Source organism: Piliocolobus tephrosceles, chromosome 10, assembly GCF_002776525.5.
Source record: "Piliocolobus tephrosceles isolate RC106 chromosome 10, ASM277652v3, whole genome shotgun sequence".
In the NCBI taxonomy this organism is placed as follows: Eukaryota; Metazoa; Chordata; class Mammalia; order Primates; family Cercopithecidae; genus Piliocolobus; species Piliocolobus tephrosceles.
The window spans coordinates 26,881,313-26,900,431 of record NC_045443.1 but is presented as its reverse complement, the minus strand read 5'-3'; the positions used below and the strand labels follow the sequence as shown (position 1 = coordinate 26,900,431).

Genomic DNA, 19,119 nt, shown 5'->3' with positions numbered 1-19,119 from the left:
TCTGTTGGTTTTTCTATTACCTCCACATCTCATTACTTTTTAAAAGCAAAAACTGTATTCCATTCTTTGCCTGCCACTTCTGATCTTTTTTCCTTTGATGAAGCAAGCAAAGTTGCAAATCCCCCTAGCAGGATACATATTAAGAAACTTCTCCTTTTCCAAGTGTTGGTATGAGATTCTCTGCAGTGGGAAAATAGTTCTACATAAACTTGTTTCTTCAGCTAAACTTGTAATTGATTAGCTGACTTTTGACACAATCTGGTAGAATGTCTAACCCTGATGTCCTGGGACAGGAGCAGTCCATGTGTTCTAGACAGAATCTTGCAGCTTGACCTGATCAGTCAGGGACACTATGGTAGTTTCATGAAGAGCTTTTATGCATTAGTTTTGGACAGTGCTTTCCTGAATTTTCCTTTTATGGAATCTGTTTTCTTGTCTCCAGTTTCTATTTTTGCCTCCAACCTAATTGTATAATTTATTTATTTGTTTATATCACTATACGTATTCCCATACGTATGTCTGAGCTAATTCCACTGAAGGTGATGGTGACAGATGAGTTTCAATTAACAAGCCCCTTCACAGGACAGACATGTGAAAAATAACTTTTGGTTTATACTAAAATGCTTGTTTTACACATTCTCATCCTATTTGGTTATAATATAAATTCTTAAATGTAACAATTATACTTCCAGAATGTGTTATTTCAATTACTTGGTTATTAGATCTTTTTTATGAGAATTTTTCCCTTCTCATTTTCTAACCACATTTAAATTGATACTGTTTTGGCATAAGCTTACTATTTCCCTTCATGCTATAAATAAGTTACTATCTTACTTTTTTTTTTTAACTTTCCTATTTGTTCTTTTTTTTAGACGGGGTCTTGCTCTGTCATTCAGGCTGGAGTGCACTGGTGTGATCACAGGTCACTGCAGCCTCGACTTCCTAGGCTCCAGCAATCGTCTCCTAGCTTCCTGAGTAGCTGGGACCATATGTGTGCACCACCACGCCTGGCTAATTTTTGCATTTTTTGTAGGGATGGAGTTTCACCATATTGCCCAGGCTGAACTTGAACTCTTGAGCTCAAGCAAGCCACCTGCTTTAGCCTCCCAAAGTGCTGGGATTACAGGTGTGAGCCCCTGCACCTGGCCTCCACTTGTTCTTAATTCAGTACAAGTTGTTAGTGAAGATTCTGTGTTCTCATATGGTTTCTTTTTTTCAGCAAGTGGCTAACGAGGAAATAATAGTGGCTGATTCATTCAAATCAAAGCATACATTTGTTTTTACATCAGGCAACAACATTTCTGTAACGATTTCTTGCGGAACAAGTGAGTGTAAAAGGCAGTGCTGATTCCTCCCTCTCACACATTTCATATATACACCCCCCTTCTCACAACCATGTCCGACTGGGTGAGCTATAACCCTATTGTGACTAGGGAAGCTTCCTTCATACAATGTATCAGTATCAAAGTCAGTCTCTAAGGGTTCTATTATGTTGCTGTTTTCACTTCCTGTACAGTGCTTTGTATGCCATTCTGTTGATCAAAAGGCTGCCCACGCTTTCTACATTTTATATAATACTGGTGAGTTTTTAGCCATCCCTGGAGTTACATCAGAAAAATTCCGGGACATATTGCTGTATGATAATAGGTTCCTGCTGTGCTCTTTTTTTTTTTTTTTTTTAATTTAAAAGTAATCTTTAATGTCAAAAATGCAAACTTGGGGAGCGCGGAAAGATCACATACAAGGCTACCACTTCACACTTGGAGGGTTGCACAGCGGCAGGGCAGAGGGGCTCCTCACTTCACAGATGGTGGGACGGCTGGGCAGAGGCGCACCTCACTTCAGAGACAGTGGGGCGGCCAGGCAGAAGGGCTCCTCGTTTCACAGACTGTGGGGCGGCCAGGCAGAGGCGCACCTCACTTCACAGACAGTTGGGTGGCCGGGCAGAGGCGCTCCTCACTTCCCAGATGGTGGAGGGGCCGGTGAGAGGTGCTCCTCACTAGGTTCCTGATGTGTTCTTATGAAAGCATTTACTAGTGACATTAAACGTTTCCAGTTTTTCCTAATACCTATCTAAGCAAAGTTCCCCAGTGGTACGAACTTTTTTTGTTAGCTTCTTTATCAGAGATGCAGATTGTAAAGGAGATTTGGGTTGTGTTCTAGAACATCAGCTTAAACATTATCAAATACTAACTAAAATGATATCAAATGAGTCAGAAAAATGCCGTTATTTTGTCTTATTATGGAGCGAAAGGAAAAAAGGTTTGGGGTAAAGTTATGAATATGTATGTATTCTCTAGAAGGGTAGAGCTTTGCCCCTGACTTGAGGAAACATCTGGAAGGAAGTTATCTGCAAGTAATGCTGGTCACAGCCTCTTCTGTCCATTGTGAATTTTGAATCAAGCCTTCAAGCAGCCTTAGGTGCTTCCCAGGGAAGCAGAAACTGACAACCATGATACCAAGATGGTCCAAAGTAGCTTTCCAGGCAAGGTCATAGAAGTAGATCTAGGGTGATATCTTCCTAAATGACTAGTACATGATGTTATCATTAGATGGGAGGGAGAAAAAAAAATACCTCCTTATCCCATGGAGGGTTATCATTCAGTTATCTGAAAGAGGCAGTATTTATTCTGAACAGCTTCAACTACATTATGATCTATAATCTGGCGAATCAAATATAAAAGACTGGTTATTAAAAAAATTTTTTTGTATGTTTTGAAGGGAGATGAGGATAGAAGAAGGAAAGCATTTGGCACCTGATGTTGAGGGGAGGGTGGGTGGTTTATGGTGTCACGGACTAGTTTAAAGAGTGGTTACACCAGAGAAGGCTACCAGTACAGATGGTGAGCAGAAGGCCTTGCAGTCTTGCTGACTTGGTAACTTCACTGAGGATGGACCTCCTTAAACTTCAGTGGGATAGGGATAAATAGAAGGCATGCACCAAGCTATTTTAATCATGCAGCTGCAGATGTAGGCAGCTCTACATTGTAGGATTTGGAAAATTCTATTTTTAAAAGCATGATTGCCCTTGGTTAAATTAAGGAGCTGGATTCCCATTAATTAGTGCCAGTATTTACTTATTTATTGAGATGGGTCTCACTCTGTTGCCCAGGCTGGAGTGATTAGCACAATCATAGCTCACTACAGCCTCAAACTCTTGGCCCAAATGGTCCTCCTGCCTCAGTTTCCTGAATAGCTAGGGCTATAGGTGAGCCCACCATGCCCAACTAGTAAATGTTTTTTTATTTTTTATTTTTTATAGAGACAGAGTCTTTCTATGTGGCCCAGGCTAACCTCAAACTCTTGGCCTCAAGCAGTCCTCCCACCTTGGCCTCCCAAAGTATGGGGGTTATAGACATGAGTTATCATACCTAGCCAGTGCTAAAATTTAGTTTACCATATAGTTCACATATTATTACTTTCTTATATCATTTTTTGCTATTGATATAAAAGTTTCCTTACCTGATGAAAAAAAAAAAAAAAAAAAAACACTATCTTTAGAACCAATATTCAGTCTTTGTGTCTCTGCCTAGAATCCCTGATGCCCACCCAATTTCTAGACTCTTCTTGCTCTCTTGTTTTTGAAACTACTGTTTTATGTTATGGTATATACTATGCAATTAAAAATCTAGCTACCTCTAAAATCACTGAACTAAGCTGTTTCCCATATTCTGTTAGGGGGAATACATTTAAGTTCTCCAGATGATAGGAAGCAGTTACAATAAAGTGCAAGGACGTTTGGAGCACCGTATTTAGTTTTCATCACTATTGTCAAAAGGATCATTTGGAGATGTGCTACGAGCCTGACACTGTTTTAAGTGTCACACTTTTTTCTTTTTTCTGGACCCATTCAGCTCTGGCATCCTGCATAAGTCATACTTCTACATTTTGCACTTTTCTAATATTTTGTCATTAGAATAAATTCAAGGTTTTGTAGATTAGACCAGTGATGTAGGGCTAAAGTTTATAGAATGTAAAGCATTGTATAAGACATAAAGAATACAGCCAATTTCAGCTCTTTCAGAAGGAAAACTTTTGCAGCACCTTTATTTAGACCATTTTGGCATCAGAATTAGAAAACAAAACCTAATTGTAGTTATATGGTTTACATATTTCTTAAATTACCTTGATCACTGCTTTGGAATCATCCAGATGTTCCATGGGTTTTTGTTCAATTTAATTAAATTGAATTATTTTCTGAAATTAAAAGGGGTTGTTTATTGAATTTTCCAATGTTGCTGCCTTTTGTTGACTGCTAGCAATTTTAAATCAAAATCACTATTTTTCATAATTCCCACACATACAGAGTTTAGCATTGTATATATCTTCACCTGGGCTGAACTAAAGAGCATAACTTTTTGTCATGTAGTGTATTTTACCTAAGATTACTTTTGTTAAAACAATACACTTGCTTTTTCTTCAGATTATTGCTTGAAAAACAGGCTTAAGGATATCTACCAAAGCTTTGCCTGCCTTTGTAACAGTTTTCTTTAAAGTTGACATATATCAAAAATATCTCTTTTCTAACTAAGGAGCTTTGTCAATCTTTAGAGCTGGTAATATCTTAATCCTGGTTTGTGGTACAAGTGTGTGTGTGTGTGTGTGTGTGTGTGTATGTTTTAGTGTTTCTTCTCTTACAGAAAAAAATGAAATGGCCTTTTAAAAATCCAGCCTTCACCTTTGTGATCAGAAAAAGGAAATGTAATTATATTTCTAGCTTTTGCAGTTTCTACTTCTCATCAATAAATTATTTTTGCTATCAAATGGAAAATCTATTTCTTTCACACTCTGACTTCTAGCCTCTTTTCATCTAAATAGTTTTCATTCATCTTAGCCACTGGGTTGTGTTTTCTCTTCTACACTGGTTTTACTTTCATATATAGTTTAACACTTTCTCCTATAATTTTTTTTTTTTTTTTTTTTTTTTTTTTTTTAGACAGAGTCTTGCTCTGTTGCCCAGGCTGCAGTGCAGTGGTGTGATCTCGGCTCACTGCCACCTCTGCCCCTCAGATTCAAGCGTTTCTCCTGCCTCAGCCTCCTGAGTAGCTGGGATTACAGGCACCACACATCACCACACCCAGCTAATTTTTGTATGTTTAGTAGAGATGGGATTGCACTATGTTGGCCAGGCTGGTCTCGAACTCCTGACCTTGTGATCCACCCGCCTTGGCCTCCCAAAGTTCTGGGATTACAGGTGTGAGCCACCGCACCCGGCCTGTCCTATAATTTTCAAGATTCACTTCATGGTTAATGTCTCGCAGGTAATATCCTGCATTCTTTTCTCTCTTTTATTTCCCTGGAGTGGTGGTTGGACTGCTTTCATTTCTGTCTAAATATTCATTATGATAGCTAGGCGATACACCTCGGGAGTCTAACTTAGTGATGTTTTGAAGGCTTTTGGTGTTTGGATCTTTTACTTTTTGCAGTTCCAATTATAGTGAGTATGAGTGACAAGTGGTCAGCAATGTAGAAGCTAAGAGATGAGAAAGAGTCATTAAAGGGTACAACCTGCTGTTGTACTAGAAACAGGGATGAAGCAGGGAGACGAGGAAGAGGAGATGGAATTTTTGATTTTATGCATCAAAAATTTTGTTCTCTGAGACACAGTAGGGAAGATAGACAGGTTTGTGGATAACACTGGAAATTTTTGGATGGAAAAGAGAAAGTGTCCATGTAGAGGAATTTTTGTCTGCTCAGTAAAATGGGAGGAGGAGGTCACTTGTTAAAGTGAAGTTGAGACTGAGAACATCAGGACAATATTTGCCAGAAAAGAAGCAAAAGAAAAATATAAAGCTGAGTGAGGAGTGTGCTGGCTCAACATGGATTAAGTCACTCTGCTGCTTGAAGCCTTTCATCAGAACTGTCTGATTAACAAGGAAAGTAGTTTTTTTCTTTCTTGATGTTTATTAGTGTTGTGATTTGTCCTGGAGCACAGTAGGAGAAGCAACTTGGGACGAATAAATTGTATCAATTGGCTTCCTGTATCTTTGTAACTTTCTCCTGAGCTTAAACTAGGGTCCCCTTTTACGGCAAGTGCCTAACACCATCATTATGGTCAGGAGTTTTGGACCTATGTTGAACTTGACATTCCTCCCAAGTGCAATTTTGCATGGATTGTAAATGAGGGAGGCCATCAGACCCCACTCTGATTGCCCAGTCTTTGCAGTGGACCCTGTCAGTTCTTGCCGTTTTCCATATAACTAGTGTGCTTGTTCTTGCTGTAGTACCTTTGGCTAAGGTGACTTCTTCTTCACCTGGCAAGGCTTTTCCCTGCTCAGCTAGACATCCTTTATACCTAACTAGACAATTTTCATCCTTCTAGACCTTGCCCGTACACTTGACCTCCTTCATAGCACTTGTCTAAAGCTGCAGCTGTTCTCTTTCTATCTCTCTGAATAGTGAATTCTGCCCAGTTCCAATCCTTATTGATATATTTCTCCCTGTTTTCTTAGGTAGACTGTAATTTTCTTGTGAGAAGGACCATATCTTCTATGCATCTCTTTTAGATCCATTCACCGTAGTCTAGTACCAGGTGTGCATGACATCTTCATAAATGTTCGGAATGGAATTGTCACTGGTGTTTGATTTTCATAAGGTGACGCCAGTAGTTGATGTTTCAAATATGTCCACTCCCCATATTTGCGATGCTACAGATAATAGTTATTATAATTAAGTATTTTTGGTGTTTCAGGTTTCCTTAATAAGCCTCATTAATTTGATAATTTAAACATTTTATTTTAATTTGCTTTTTGTTTTTCTTTCTTCATTTTCATGGTTCTGTATGTTGGCCCTGAGTCGTGACTCTTCAGGATGCCGTGGTGACCTGTCAGAGCATTGTTGCGTTAAGTTGTTCCTTGCTCCCTTCTCTATGATGTGCTCAGCTACGATCATCTGCTCTATCACTCTTTTTTTCTTGCAGTTCATTCCTAGTGATTAAATTATATCTTTTATGCCCTGTATTTTCACTGTTTCTTCTCATATAGGCAACATAAAGCCCCAGCATGTCTGAGGTATATATGTCTCTTATGGATATGCACTAATAATATGTATGAAAACTTTACAGTTTAACTCATAACTCTAGGTCATTCCAGTTAACTTGTCATTGTGTTCTCACTGGGTAGCGGTAATTTGCATGGCTCAGTCAAGCCAAGGAACATTTTATGCAATAAAAAAGTACAAAAGAACCATTTAAGTTGAATAGTAGATTTATTACAAAATAATTACAAAATATATTTATTATTTAATACAAAATAAATAAATTTACCACAAAGCTACAAATGGTGTAAAAGTACATATTTATGTTCCTTTTAGGAATCGAACATTTTAAGTCCAGTACAGGATGGAACAAAGAAACCTCAGATTGACAGCAACAAGAGCAATAACTACCGGATTGTAAAGGAGGTCAGCAGATGCAAAATATTCTTATATAGGGTTATATTTGCATGCCAAATAAGTTTTGCTTATAAATTATACTTAATATTGTTATTTGTTATATATGATGCTTTCCCTCTTCTTTTTAAAGATTTTGATTAGGCTAAGTAAACTCTGTGTACAGAATAAAAAGTGTCGGATTCAACATCAACGATTACTGAAAAATATGGGGGCACATTCAGTGGTGTTGGATCTTCTCCAGATACCCTACGAAAAGGTTAGTCCTGGTTATTTTTTGTTCTTTAGCTTGTTATTTTGATACAGTTTAAAATGTTTCGCAAAGTTCCAAGAAATTTTTTCTTTCTTAATTATTTTAGAATAAATCACCCACCAGGTGCCCCATCACCGCTGAGCCCTTTTGTGTGTGTTTCCGACAAACAAGGGTACACTACCATATCACCACACTAGAGCCTTCCAAATCAGGAGAGAGCGTGGTGCTTTACCACCACCTAGTCCCGACACACTACTCAGGTTTCTCCCTTTGTCCCAATTGTTTTCGGCTTGACAAAAAGATCAACTTCAGAATCATGCACTGTTCGGTTGTCATGTTTATTTAAATGTTATGGGAAATCCCATAACATTGACACTCTTAAAAATAGCCAGTTATTTTGAAGGATGTCCCTTAATGTGGATCATCTGATGTTTCCTCCTGATTAACACAATTGCGCATATTTGGCAGGAACATAACAGGAGTAATGCTAAGTTCGTCTCATTGCTTCCTATTAGTTGGTGCACAATTTTGATTTGTCCCATGACTGATGATGTTCACTTTGATCAATTGATTGAGGTTGTGTCTGCCAGGCTTCTCTGATTTTCCCTTTGTAATTCCTTTGTAATTAATAAGTATTTTGTAGAGCAATTCTGTGAAACTAATATCCCATTCTTCATGAAACTTTCAACTTATTCATTTACTGTGTTTATTTTTATCAGTATGGGTTTGTATATGTTCATTTTATTCCATAGGTCATAAAGGGTTCTATCGTTATTTATTTTGATTTCCAGAGTGTGTCAGATTTGGCCAGTGGAGTTCCTTTGAGCTAGATTATCTGTCTTCTAACATACCCCCACCATTCTTTGAGTACTTCCTTGCTTTCTGGCACAATAAAATGTTCCAGGCTCATCTTGTGTTTTTCTCGCTTCAACTCTAGAATCAGCCGTTTCTTTAAGAAGCCCCATTTCTGTTTTGTGGGGAATGGTATTTAGGAGCAAAGTTCTGAGAACTGAGTGGGCTTATTGCTTTGGGGTGTTGCCTCCATAGCCTCTCTAAATAGGCAAAGCTGGGGAATATGCATATGTGTGGGTGCATATAGAAATTTATTTAATGTTAACATAAAATTCCACTCAAAACATGAGTCCATCTGAATTTCTAACAATGACCACGTGACAAATGGTACAGTCAACTACACAGGGAAATTTTAGGTAGTTTCACTGATATTGTCACAAGATCACTTTTAAGAAGACAAACTTGTTTCTCTGTGAATTTTAAGACTTACGTTTCTTGTTAAGATTCTTATAAACAAATGATAGTAGCTTAGTATAGGACTTTGGAAAATGGCAACGAATAAGGATATTCATTATTAAGAGTGTTAAGAAACAGGGGCACAAAAAGGAGGAGAAAATAAAAGAGAAAGCAGAGAGGAAAAGAAAAAGAAATAGTTGGAAATAAGAGACAAGGTAAATAGCAAGAGGAAGGGACAGAGAGATTGGAGAGAGGAAGAACTGAGATGAGTGAGTAAAAATACATATACAGAGATGACTGACAGAGTGGAGGAAGAGAGGAAGTTTGAATGGAGAGGAAACGGAGTGAAAGCAGAGCAGGAGAAAAGGGGATGGGAGCAGAAGAAATAATAGATGGGACAAGAGGAGAAGAAGAGAGGAGATGGAATAGACATGGGAGAAAGAGTAGGAAGGAAGATGTATGAGAAAGAGAGAGAAATAGAGTGGGGAAAGAGAGACAAAGAAGAAAAGAAGCAGAATGATGGAGATATACAGACATACTGCAAAATGAGACATTTAAAGGAAGGGAAGAATTATGGGTACTGGGGAGTACAGCAGAGAAGGGAGGAGAAACAGAGAAAGATAGGGACAGAGAGGAAAGGAGGACAGAGGGAGTGTGGGGATGAAGCAGAGGAGGAAAAGGTGGCTATGTACAGAGATGGGGAAACGTGGTGAACAATTGGAAAGATTGGGGAGAAAGAAGGGCTGTGAAACGAAGGGGGCATTGGAAGAGTAGAGCAGAATAGAATCAGGAGGAATAACACAGAAGGTGAGAAAGATTTAGAGAACAGAGAAGAGGGACAGGAGGGGAAACTGGGAGAGGTGTGAAACATAAATGACACAGAGAAAGGAGAGCAAAGATGGGCAGAGAGAAAAATGGTATGTGGGTGAAAGGACAGATTTTTGCATAACATTTGCAGTCTTCTATGTTTGTTTCTATCATGTGCTATTCTTTAACTTACAGAATGATGAAAAGATGAACAAAGTAATGAATCTAGCCCATACGTTTCTGCAGAATTTCTGTCGAGGAAATCCACAGAATCAAATTCTTCTTCATAAACATCTGAATTTGTTTTTAACTCCAGGTGTAAGTATTTTAGTGGCTTCTAATATTTCTAGTAAAGTGTGCATCAAACTTGTCTTAGTAACATTCTTGAAGAGAATTTTGTTACACTTCATTGCTGCATTTTTTTTTTCCTTGTGGAAATTATCTCTCCAAAAGTGAGTATCTTTTTTTTTTTTTTTCCATTAAGGAAACTTTTAAAGAAACTTGAAAAATTGCACAAGTTTTACATGCAAATGACAACGTCTTTTATATGTATATAGTTAAATGTTAGGAAAAAGATACGGTAGAACAAAGAACTAACTCACAATACTCTGAGTAAGGTAAATATGGAAAACTCAGAGGTGGAGTTTGCCCTTGTCTGTAAAGTATGTTTGAACAGATTTTATGGAAGACCTAACTTTGAATTCATAATTAATCTTGAGAATACTGTTGCCATTATGTTGCACTTTATGATAATAAGCTCCTTTCTCCAACTAAATTCCTCTGTGAACTCAGTTTTCTTTTAATGGTTAATGATCTCATTGCATTTTTTGAAAGACTTGCACAGAAAATTCACTGTGGCTTCGTATAAAATATAAAACTGATCACAAACAGGGCAATTAGTCTAAGTACTGTAGAATAGAAAATTGATCTTGTCAGAATTACAAGGGCACGTTCCTCTGTGTTTAGCTCCTTGAAGCAGAAACCATGCGGCACATCTTCATGAACAATTACCATCTGTGCAACGAAATTAGCGAGAGAGTTGTACAGCACTTTGTGCACTGCATTGAGACACATGGCCGCCACGTGGAGTACCTAAGGTTTTTGCAAACAATTGTGAAAGCAGATGGTAAATATGTGAAGAAATGCCAGGATATGGTAATGACAGAGGTATGTTCTCAGTTTGCCTTTTATCAGCTTCACATAAACAGTATCTTCAAATACATATTTTCTATTAGAGTGAAAAAACCCCCAACAACATAGGTTTGAGAAGTTATTTAATTTAATCATGACTACTCAAGTGCAAATATATTTTGCTTTTAATATAGTGAAGCAACATATCTTAAGTTGGTTTTATGATTTTCCTAATATTTTTCTTTTTGACCTATAACAAATTTGTGTATTTTAAATAATGGGTAAAATCCTATGAAATGTTATCGATTGTTTGGAATGAAAGTGACACAATTTTATATATATATATATATATATATATATATTTTTTTTTTGAGATGGAGTCTCGCTCTATCGCCCGGGCTGGAGTGCAGTGGCCGGATCTCAGCTCACTGCAAGCTCCGCCTCCTGGGTTTACGCCATTCCCCTGCCTCAGCCTCCTGAGTAGCTGGGACTACAGGCGCCCGCCACCTCGCCCGGCTAGTTTTTTGTATTTTGTAGTAGAGACGGCGTTTCACCGTGTTAGCCAGGATGGTCTCGATCTCCTGACCTCGTGATCCGCCCATCTCGGCCTCCCAAAGTGCTGGGATTACAGGCTTGAGCCACCGTGCCCGGCCAATTTTATATTTTTGAGTTTCCAATGATATAAGAAAGACAGATTGAACTGTGCTTTTCCGGTGCCTTTATTGCTCTGTTTCTGAAATATAGAATGGGTGTTCTCTGCTACTATTTGTAGAAGAGTTTGAAGAGAATCAAACTAAGTAATACAAACTACCCAACAGTGATTTTTTTTTTACATGTGGAAACTTATTATTTAGAGTAAGTTATAAATTTCAGCAAATGAATAGATGAAGGTACTTCATCTATTTATTTGCCTTTTTCAGTTTTACGTTTGACTTTGAGTGATATTTATGTAATGAGTAAGTTACTAGGAAGCAAGTATGATACATTGGAGAAGGAGCAGCTTAAAGAGCCCTTTGATAAAATCACCACTCTGTGACCAAATGGTTCTCTAGTGGCCCATATGGATTAAGGGAGCTTCCACCTATGGCTACCAAATAGTTACATGGTAGATTTTTATTGGTTTCTGGGCATTTTCATTAGTATATACCTTAAATTTGGGAATGGAGGAAATTTCCATAATGCTTCAAGGAGTCCCTCCTGCCACTTAGAAATCTTAAAATTAATTTAGCTTAAAGCCTTGAATTTTTAAATGTAAATTATTATTAAACATTTTAAGGAACATTTTAAGCTTGTAAAATGCACCTTTTTCTTCTCTGCATTTACCTTCACATTAGCTCTTCATTGTCTGGAAATGTGAGAACTAACTGGATTTTGTGTTATGATCGGCAAGGGAAGAATTAGAATGGGGAAGCAGCAAACAGTGAAACCATCCCTATGACACTGTCGGGTGCAGTGTTTCTGTGCACTAAGAAGTACTTGTAATATTGTACTATGTTAATATGTAATACATATTTTTGATAGATATACATTCTCTTTCAACAAAACTTTCAAAGTAAGCCAACTAATTGGCTTATAGATTTAAATATGTTGTCACTTTAAATATAATACATAGAGAAAAAATTGTATATCTTTAGTTACCTACCAACATGTCTCACACTGGGGTTAGAAAATTGGTACTGATAATAGACAATAAGATGTTATGGAGTTTGAGCAATAAAACTGCCATCTGATGGAATTTTCTACTAAAATTATATAAACAAAATATGAAGGAAAATTTATGTCCTAAAAGCCCCTACCTATTCATATCTTTGTTTCTCTTGTTTTTTTGGTCTTAGTTTTCTACTTATTTCTCTTGTCTCTGCTTTTACCTTCATTCTCTACTGATGCCTTCTTATGACACATGGAATTTTGTAGACTTTTGTAGAGCTGTAATTAGCTCGACGTACTTGCTTATGTAGTCACTATTGCAATGGATGAGGATATTTTACTCTGCTTTAGTAAAAGTATGAGATTTCTTGTGCTTTTGGCCATTGTCTTCCCGCCAAAAAAAGGTAGAGGAAAATAACTTTATTTTTTTACAGGTTTAATTTCAGTGTGATGAACAATTTACTATCATCCTTATTGTTTCATTCTTGCCTCATCTGCTGCTTCCACATCGCCCCAACTGATTTTGATAGCATTCATAGCTGGTTCCTTGGCATGGGATCATAATCTTTTCACCACCCTCCCCCAGCTTAGCTCTGCTTTTGCCATATTATATATATTTTTACAAAGAGATACATGTGTTTCCAGATATATCAAGCCTTTGGAATTAACTGCAAGGATAAATGTTTGGACTGCTATGTAGACTCTTTTATTATCATTTCAGTTGATAAATGGGGGTGAAGATGTGCTGATATTTTACAATGATAGAGCATCATTTCCAATCCTTCTCCATATGATGTGTTCAGAGAGAGACCGAGGGGACGAGAGTGGCCCCTTAGCCTACCACATCACCCTGGTGGAGCTGCTGGCAGCATGCACAGAGGGGAAAAATGTCTACACTGAAATCAAGTGTAATTCCCTTCTCCCGCTGGACGACATAGTGAGGGTGGTGACCCACGACGACTGCATCCCTGAGGTAGGCCTGGCAAAAGCTTGGCAGCTCTAATAGAATCATTATTAATTTTTAAAGTTTATCTAGGTGCCAGAAGTCCCCCATACTAATATTTATAGTGAGATCATATATTTAGTCAGGGAATTGTATTTAACTATATAATTTGGAAAATGTAAAGCAGCATAAAAGGTCTGCTTTTCCATAAGAAGTTCTAAAAGAAGTTCTGAAAGATGATAAACTTTTTTTGTTTTTGTTTTTTTTGAGACAGAGTTTTGCTCTGTTGCCCAGGCTGGAGTGCAAAGGCAAAATCTCGACTCACTGCAACCTCCGCCTCCTAGGTTCAAGTGATTCTCTTGCCTCAGCCTCCCGAGTGGCTGGGATTACAGGCATGTGCCACCACGCCCAGCTAATTTTTGTATTTTTAGTAGAGACGGGGTTTCACCATGTTGCCCAGGCTGGTCTTGAACTCCTGACCTCAGGTGATGCACCCACCTTGGTCTCCCAAAGTGTTGGATTTACTGGCATGAGCCACCGCAGCCAGCCTATGAGAAACTTTTAAGAAGTATAGTCACTGCTCGTTTAGTGGAAGCTACTAGACAGCTCTCTTAAAATTCTAAACATGGCAATATGATCAAACTGAAAGGTTTACTTGAACCTTTAGTAGGTACTTGAGCATAAAACAGGTGCTTCAAAAATGATTCATAATCATTGATTGGAGAGGCTAGGATAGTGCTGCAGGACCACATAAAAGACTCTGCAGGTGTACCTGGTTTTATGGAATAGATGCATTCTTGAAAATATGCACACACAGTTTGCTTTATTCCCACATCATTTACCCTCTGTCCTGGTTTGGCTCTGATGATAGAAAAAGTCTCAGTAGCAGCTGGTTGTCTGCCAATAGGCTTCTATTAATGAGGCATCTAGGAATGTACATTGCAATAATTTCTTTCTTTTCTACTGTTATATGTTGTTCCAAAGCTTATAAATGTGTGACACACTGAAAAAGATATGGAGTCAAACATTTAAAATCACAGTAACTTAAAAAGGTGTCAGATGAAGTTAACGGAAATTCCCTACTTTTAGATAATCCTATGGTAGTGATGGACTTGAAAGCATATTTTTGTGAAATTTTGTGGAATTGTCGACATGTCACTCCAAGAGTACTTCATGCCTGATTGGTCTGAAATAAGACGACAAAGAGGGGAAGCTTAGTCTAATGATGGAATCCCTGGGTTCTATCCTTACTTGAGAGCCTGATTCTGGGTATATTTCTTCCTACATGTAGTTCCCTCTGACACTACCACTCTTACGTCTTACATTCATCTAAGTAACTCCTCCTTATCCTTTAGATCTTGATTCAAGCCTTACTTCTCCAGGGAAGACTTCCTTGGCCTCCCTTAGTACAGTCTGTAAGAATATATAATTTGAAATTTGACATTTCCATTTTATTAGTTAGCAAAGACCTGTAACCCTCATGCCCATGCCCAAGATTGTAAGCTCTTTGAGAGTAACAACAACTGGATCTGTTTCTTTTCACTGTTTTATTGTTTGAGCCAGAGCCTACACTCAATAAATAAGTTTTAAATGAATACACAAAAGAATTAAAGAATATTTTATCCTGGATACATTACATTCTAGTTGTGTGGCTGACTCCAACAGGTTACTTAACCTTTTTAATCTTAAATTCCTACAATTTTAAGGTGGAATAATTATTGTATGTACCTGATAGTATTGTTGGAGGATTAAAGTAAATAATTCATACAAGATGCTGAGGGTATTTGGCACATAGGAAACACTGAGTACATTTTAGCTGCTGTCATGATAGTTGTGCGAATGCACTGAGTGGCCCGTGTCTCCGTACCCTATGGCCATCCTTGACACCGGCAGTCTGCCATTGACGATTTGTTTAGGATCAGTGAGGTACAGAGAAGCACCAAGGGAATGAAAGCTGTCCCAAACTTTTTATGGTTCCAATTTGGATTCCATGAGTCCCTGAAATTGTTCATATGATTTTTTATGTCTACGTATTTTTCCAGAGAGATTTATAGCATTCATCAGATTTTCATAATGAAGGAAACAAAAAAAATGCAAAACAAAAATTACTGTCCTATGTACTTTACAAATGGTGTATGTTAGTGAAATTCATCCCAATCCTTTATGAGGAATTTCACTAATTCTGGAAAGGAATTTTACTACATCTGTATCTTAAAATAGGATACATTTTTGGGGGTAAACTGTGAGCTTATTTCTTCTCAGAAAAAAAGTAATTTAAATATTTTTGAATGGTCTTGAAGTATTATTTGGTCAAAATATTTTAATGTTTTATTAGGACTCTCTTGGTTACAAGTGACAGAAACCTAACGTAAACTAGTTTAAATAAAAAAAGGGAATTTTATTGGCTCCAGTACGTAGTAATTTGAAGGATCGTTGTTCAGATGGATCCAGAGGTTGAAAGAGTGTCAGAATTTATTCTATTTCTTATCCCTTTTTCCTTCATCTTTCTGCCTCATTCTCTTCTGGGTATAATTTTCCTCTACAGACCTGGAGAAGATGGTTTTTTGAAGTTAAGGTTTACCTTGTTTCATTTTAGCAATGAGAGAAAAAGGAAAGAGTTGTTGAGAAGAAGGAAGAGGAGGAGGAAGAGGGCGGGAACTCATGTACTTAGTCAAGTAATTGTGTTTATGTAATTTGGAAAATTTAAAAGAGCATAAAAGCTCTACTTTTTAATAAGTTCTGTAAGAAGTTCTGAAAGATGACAAACTTTTAAGAACTATAGCCACTGCTAGCTTAGTGGAAGCTACTACACAACTCTTAAATTCTAAACATGGCATTGTTATCAAACTGAAATTTTAGTTGAACTTTAAGTATGTTTTTGAGCATAAAACAGGTGCTCAAGATGGGGAAGGGATGAGGGGTCAGGGAAGGAGAGGGGAGAAGAAAGAAAGGGAATGGGAGAGGAAGGAGGGGTTGCTTTTGACTCCTAGAATCTCAAATATGATAGGCTTGTTTTGCATAAAGTTCTTTCTCACAGCAATTGTTGGGCCCAGGGGGATGGAGTACTTGGCCCCATGTTTTCACCCCTAGGTCAGTGAACTCTTAGCAAAAGAAGAGAAATGGGAATGCTTTCTGGATAGACAAAACTATGCTATGATCTACCATGAAAACTAACAGATTTTATATTAACCTTTCATAATTGATATTTCAAAGTCATCAATAAAGAAAACTAACTTTCTTTTGTATTTGAAACTTGCACAGGTCAAAATTGCTTATGTGAACTTTGTTAATCACTGTTACGTTGACACTGAAGTGGAAATGAAAGAAATCTATACAAGTAACCACATTTGGAAATTATTTGAGAACTTCTTGGTGGATATGGCAAGGGTAAGTTAGATTTTGACCACTGAAGGATGTCAATAGATATTTTGACCCAATAGTATTAACCATCTGGATGAAGACTTGCAGTTAAATTCACTACCTTTTGATTTAATGCATTCATTCATAAAGTTGTGAATGAATTTCAGAAGGTTGTGAATGAGATTTAATGAGTTAATATATACACAGAATGCTTAGTACATTGTAGAGAGCAGGAGGTAAAGTGTTCATTTTCACCTTTATGAGTGGCTGTATTTGTCTGTTATTAAATGGAATCTTAGTGGCCTTCTTATATTGGTTAGAGAAGATATTTGGTAGAGGTCAATTTGCATTTAATCTCTTATTCTAAGTGCAATTACAAAGCACAGATCAAGAGACCTGAAGAGGTCTTGACTACTGCTTTCAGGCAGATAGGTACTTGACCAGCCAACTAAGGACTTAGCCTTGCTCACTGTTGACAATTCAAAATCTTCTTTGGAAGTGTACTCCAGTAATTTAATCATCTGACATTTTCACTCATGTCCACCAAATTATATTCTGCTTGTTGCTGTTTGTTTTGTTGGGGGCTGTTGGGGAGGACATGTGGAGCTGGTTGCCATTTTCTAGATACTGCCTGGCATATGTTTTTGCTCTGTTAATATTGAGTAAATGAATGAATGAAGAAATATAAGAAAGAAGGAATCTCTTTGATGGACAACACAATTTTCTTTAGCACATCTTAGCCTTTTTTTATGCATACTGAATTATCATAACAGCCAGGGTCTAAAAAAAATCTCTGATTTTCCTGTTAAAGAAGTTATGGGACTTGATGTTCAAATAAGGTTTTACTAAAGAAAACAGTGTATAGATAACTCCTTAGACCTATTATGAATGATGGTGGCCAGACTCAGCACCTTTGGCCTTCCAACATTCCTGAGTGCTGGTAGCTTTGTATAGGCCTTATATCAATGTATTTGGAGGAGAAAGATTAGTGAAGTCCATATTTTCATTGTATTAATTACAAGAACCGATGCTGTTATCGATTAGCTCACTGCCTCTCTACACCTTTTTCTGAAAGGAGGGATGACAAGGTACATCTCTCCTTTCACTGCCTGTAGACTCAGACATGTGAGAGCACCCTTGGATAATACAGTGAATCATGTGTTATTCCAGACCATGAACTCTTTTTATTTAGCCAAGGTTTCCAAGTGAAATGTGCTTAGTTTACTTTTGGTGTGGTGCAGTGTGGTGAGTGAGGTAGTTCTTGTTTTACTTCATTTCCATACAGCTAAAAACCGCTTATTGCCTATCTCAGGTAAATATGCACCTGTAGAGAAATCCACCTGTTTTATGCAGCATTTAACGTAGTACTCATATATGTCCCCACTGACCTTGTGAAAACCTTGATTCTGACCAGCTGTAGTATCTCCAGAGACCTTGAAGTAATGAGTGACTTCCATGCCAATGACTGAGCTTTAAAACTGCACGTGCAGGAGAATATTAAAGAGATTATAGACTGATTTGCAGAGTTGCACAGTGCTACTGACTAAAGATAAGCTTGAAAAAGATCAAGGTCACATTGTAGGCAGCATGAGCTATGAACCTGAAAGGATTTTTATTTTTTAAACCAAAGAAAGCCAATGATAACTTCCATTGATAATGCTACCTGGGAAATACTGTTTTCACTGATATATGTGCCAGGCAAAGGTGTACAGATTTACATTCTTTTTTTGAAAAAAAAAAAAAAAACACATGTAGCAACAATTTTAACTATTGCTTTATTAGATAATTAATGTTATTATATTAAAGCTCTAGGGGAATTTCAGTATCTTCTTAATCTATTTATTCTTTATGTCTAACCACAATAACTTAGCTGTACTGCAAAAGGGTTTTTAAAAATATTTCCCTCTTGTTTATATTTTAAAACAGCAGCTCTCTAATCCCTTCACCAGGGTTGACAGGAATCACCTTGCCTTTTTCAGGGAAGGAAATAGAAACCTGACTTTTTCATGTCTGGGATTTTTCTCTCTCTCCATGAAGAAAGATCAGAGTCACCACAAACTTTCAAATTCAAGTTATAAAACTAAGTATGGTTAAATGAGTAGAATGTGGCCTTCTAGGTAAATTTTCAGTTCAGTTGGGCAGTTTTTAAGCTTTAGTGAGCATCAGGCTTAGTTGGAGGGCTTTGTAAAATACAGATCGCTGGGCCTTGTCCCAAGTTTCTGATTTCCATACATGAGAGACTTTGCATTTTTAACAAATTCCTAGGTGATGCTGCAGATGCTGGTCTAGGGACCACACTTTGAGAATCGCTGTAGTAGATAGAGCCTGGTAGCTAAGAGTA

General features: G+C 37.5%; 1 protein-coding gene across 2 annotated transcripts in view; it reads left to right on the top strand.

The window, feature by feature from the left end:
* The window catches only part of ITPR2 (inositol 1,4,5-trisphosphate receptor type 2), a 492,964-nt gene that overhangs the window by 212,332 nt on the left and 261,513 nt on the right, over positions 1-19,119 (top strand). For both annotated transcript variants that reach the window (XM_023209041.2, XM_023209040.2), the window contains 6 exons: positions 7,312-7,401; positions 7,523-7,648; positions 9,893-10,015; positions 10,664-10,864; positions 13,197-13,448; positions 16,680-16,805. In XM_023209041.2, the coding sequence (XP_023064809.1) occupies positions 7,312-7,401; positions 7,523-7,648; positions 9,893-10,015; positions 10,664-10,864; positions 13,197-13,448; positions 16,680-16,805 (918 nt within the window). The remainder of the gene's footprint in view (positions 1-7,311; positions 7,402-7,522; positions 7,649-9,892; positions 10,016-10,663; positions 10,865-13,196; positions 13,449-16,679; positions 16,806-19,119) is intronic.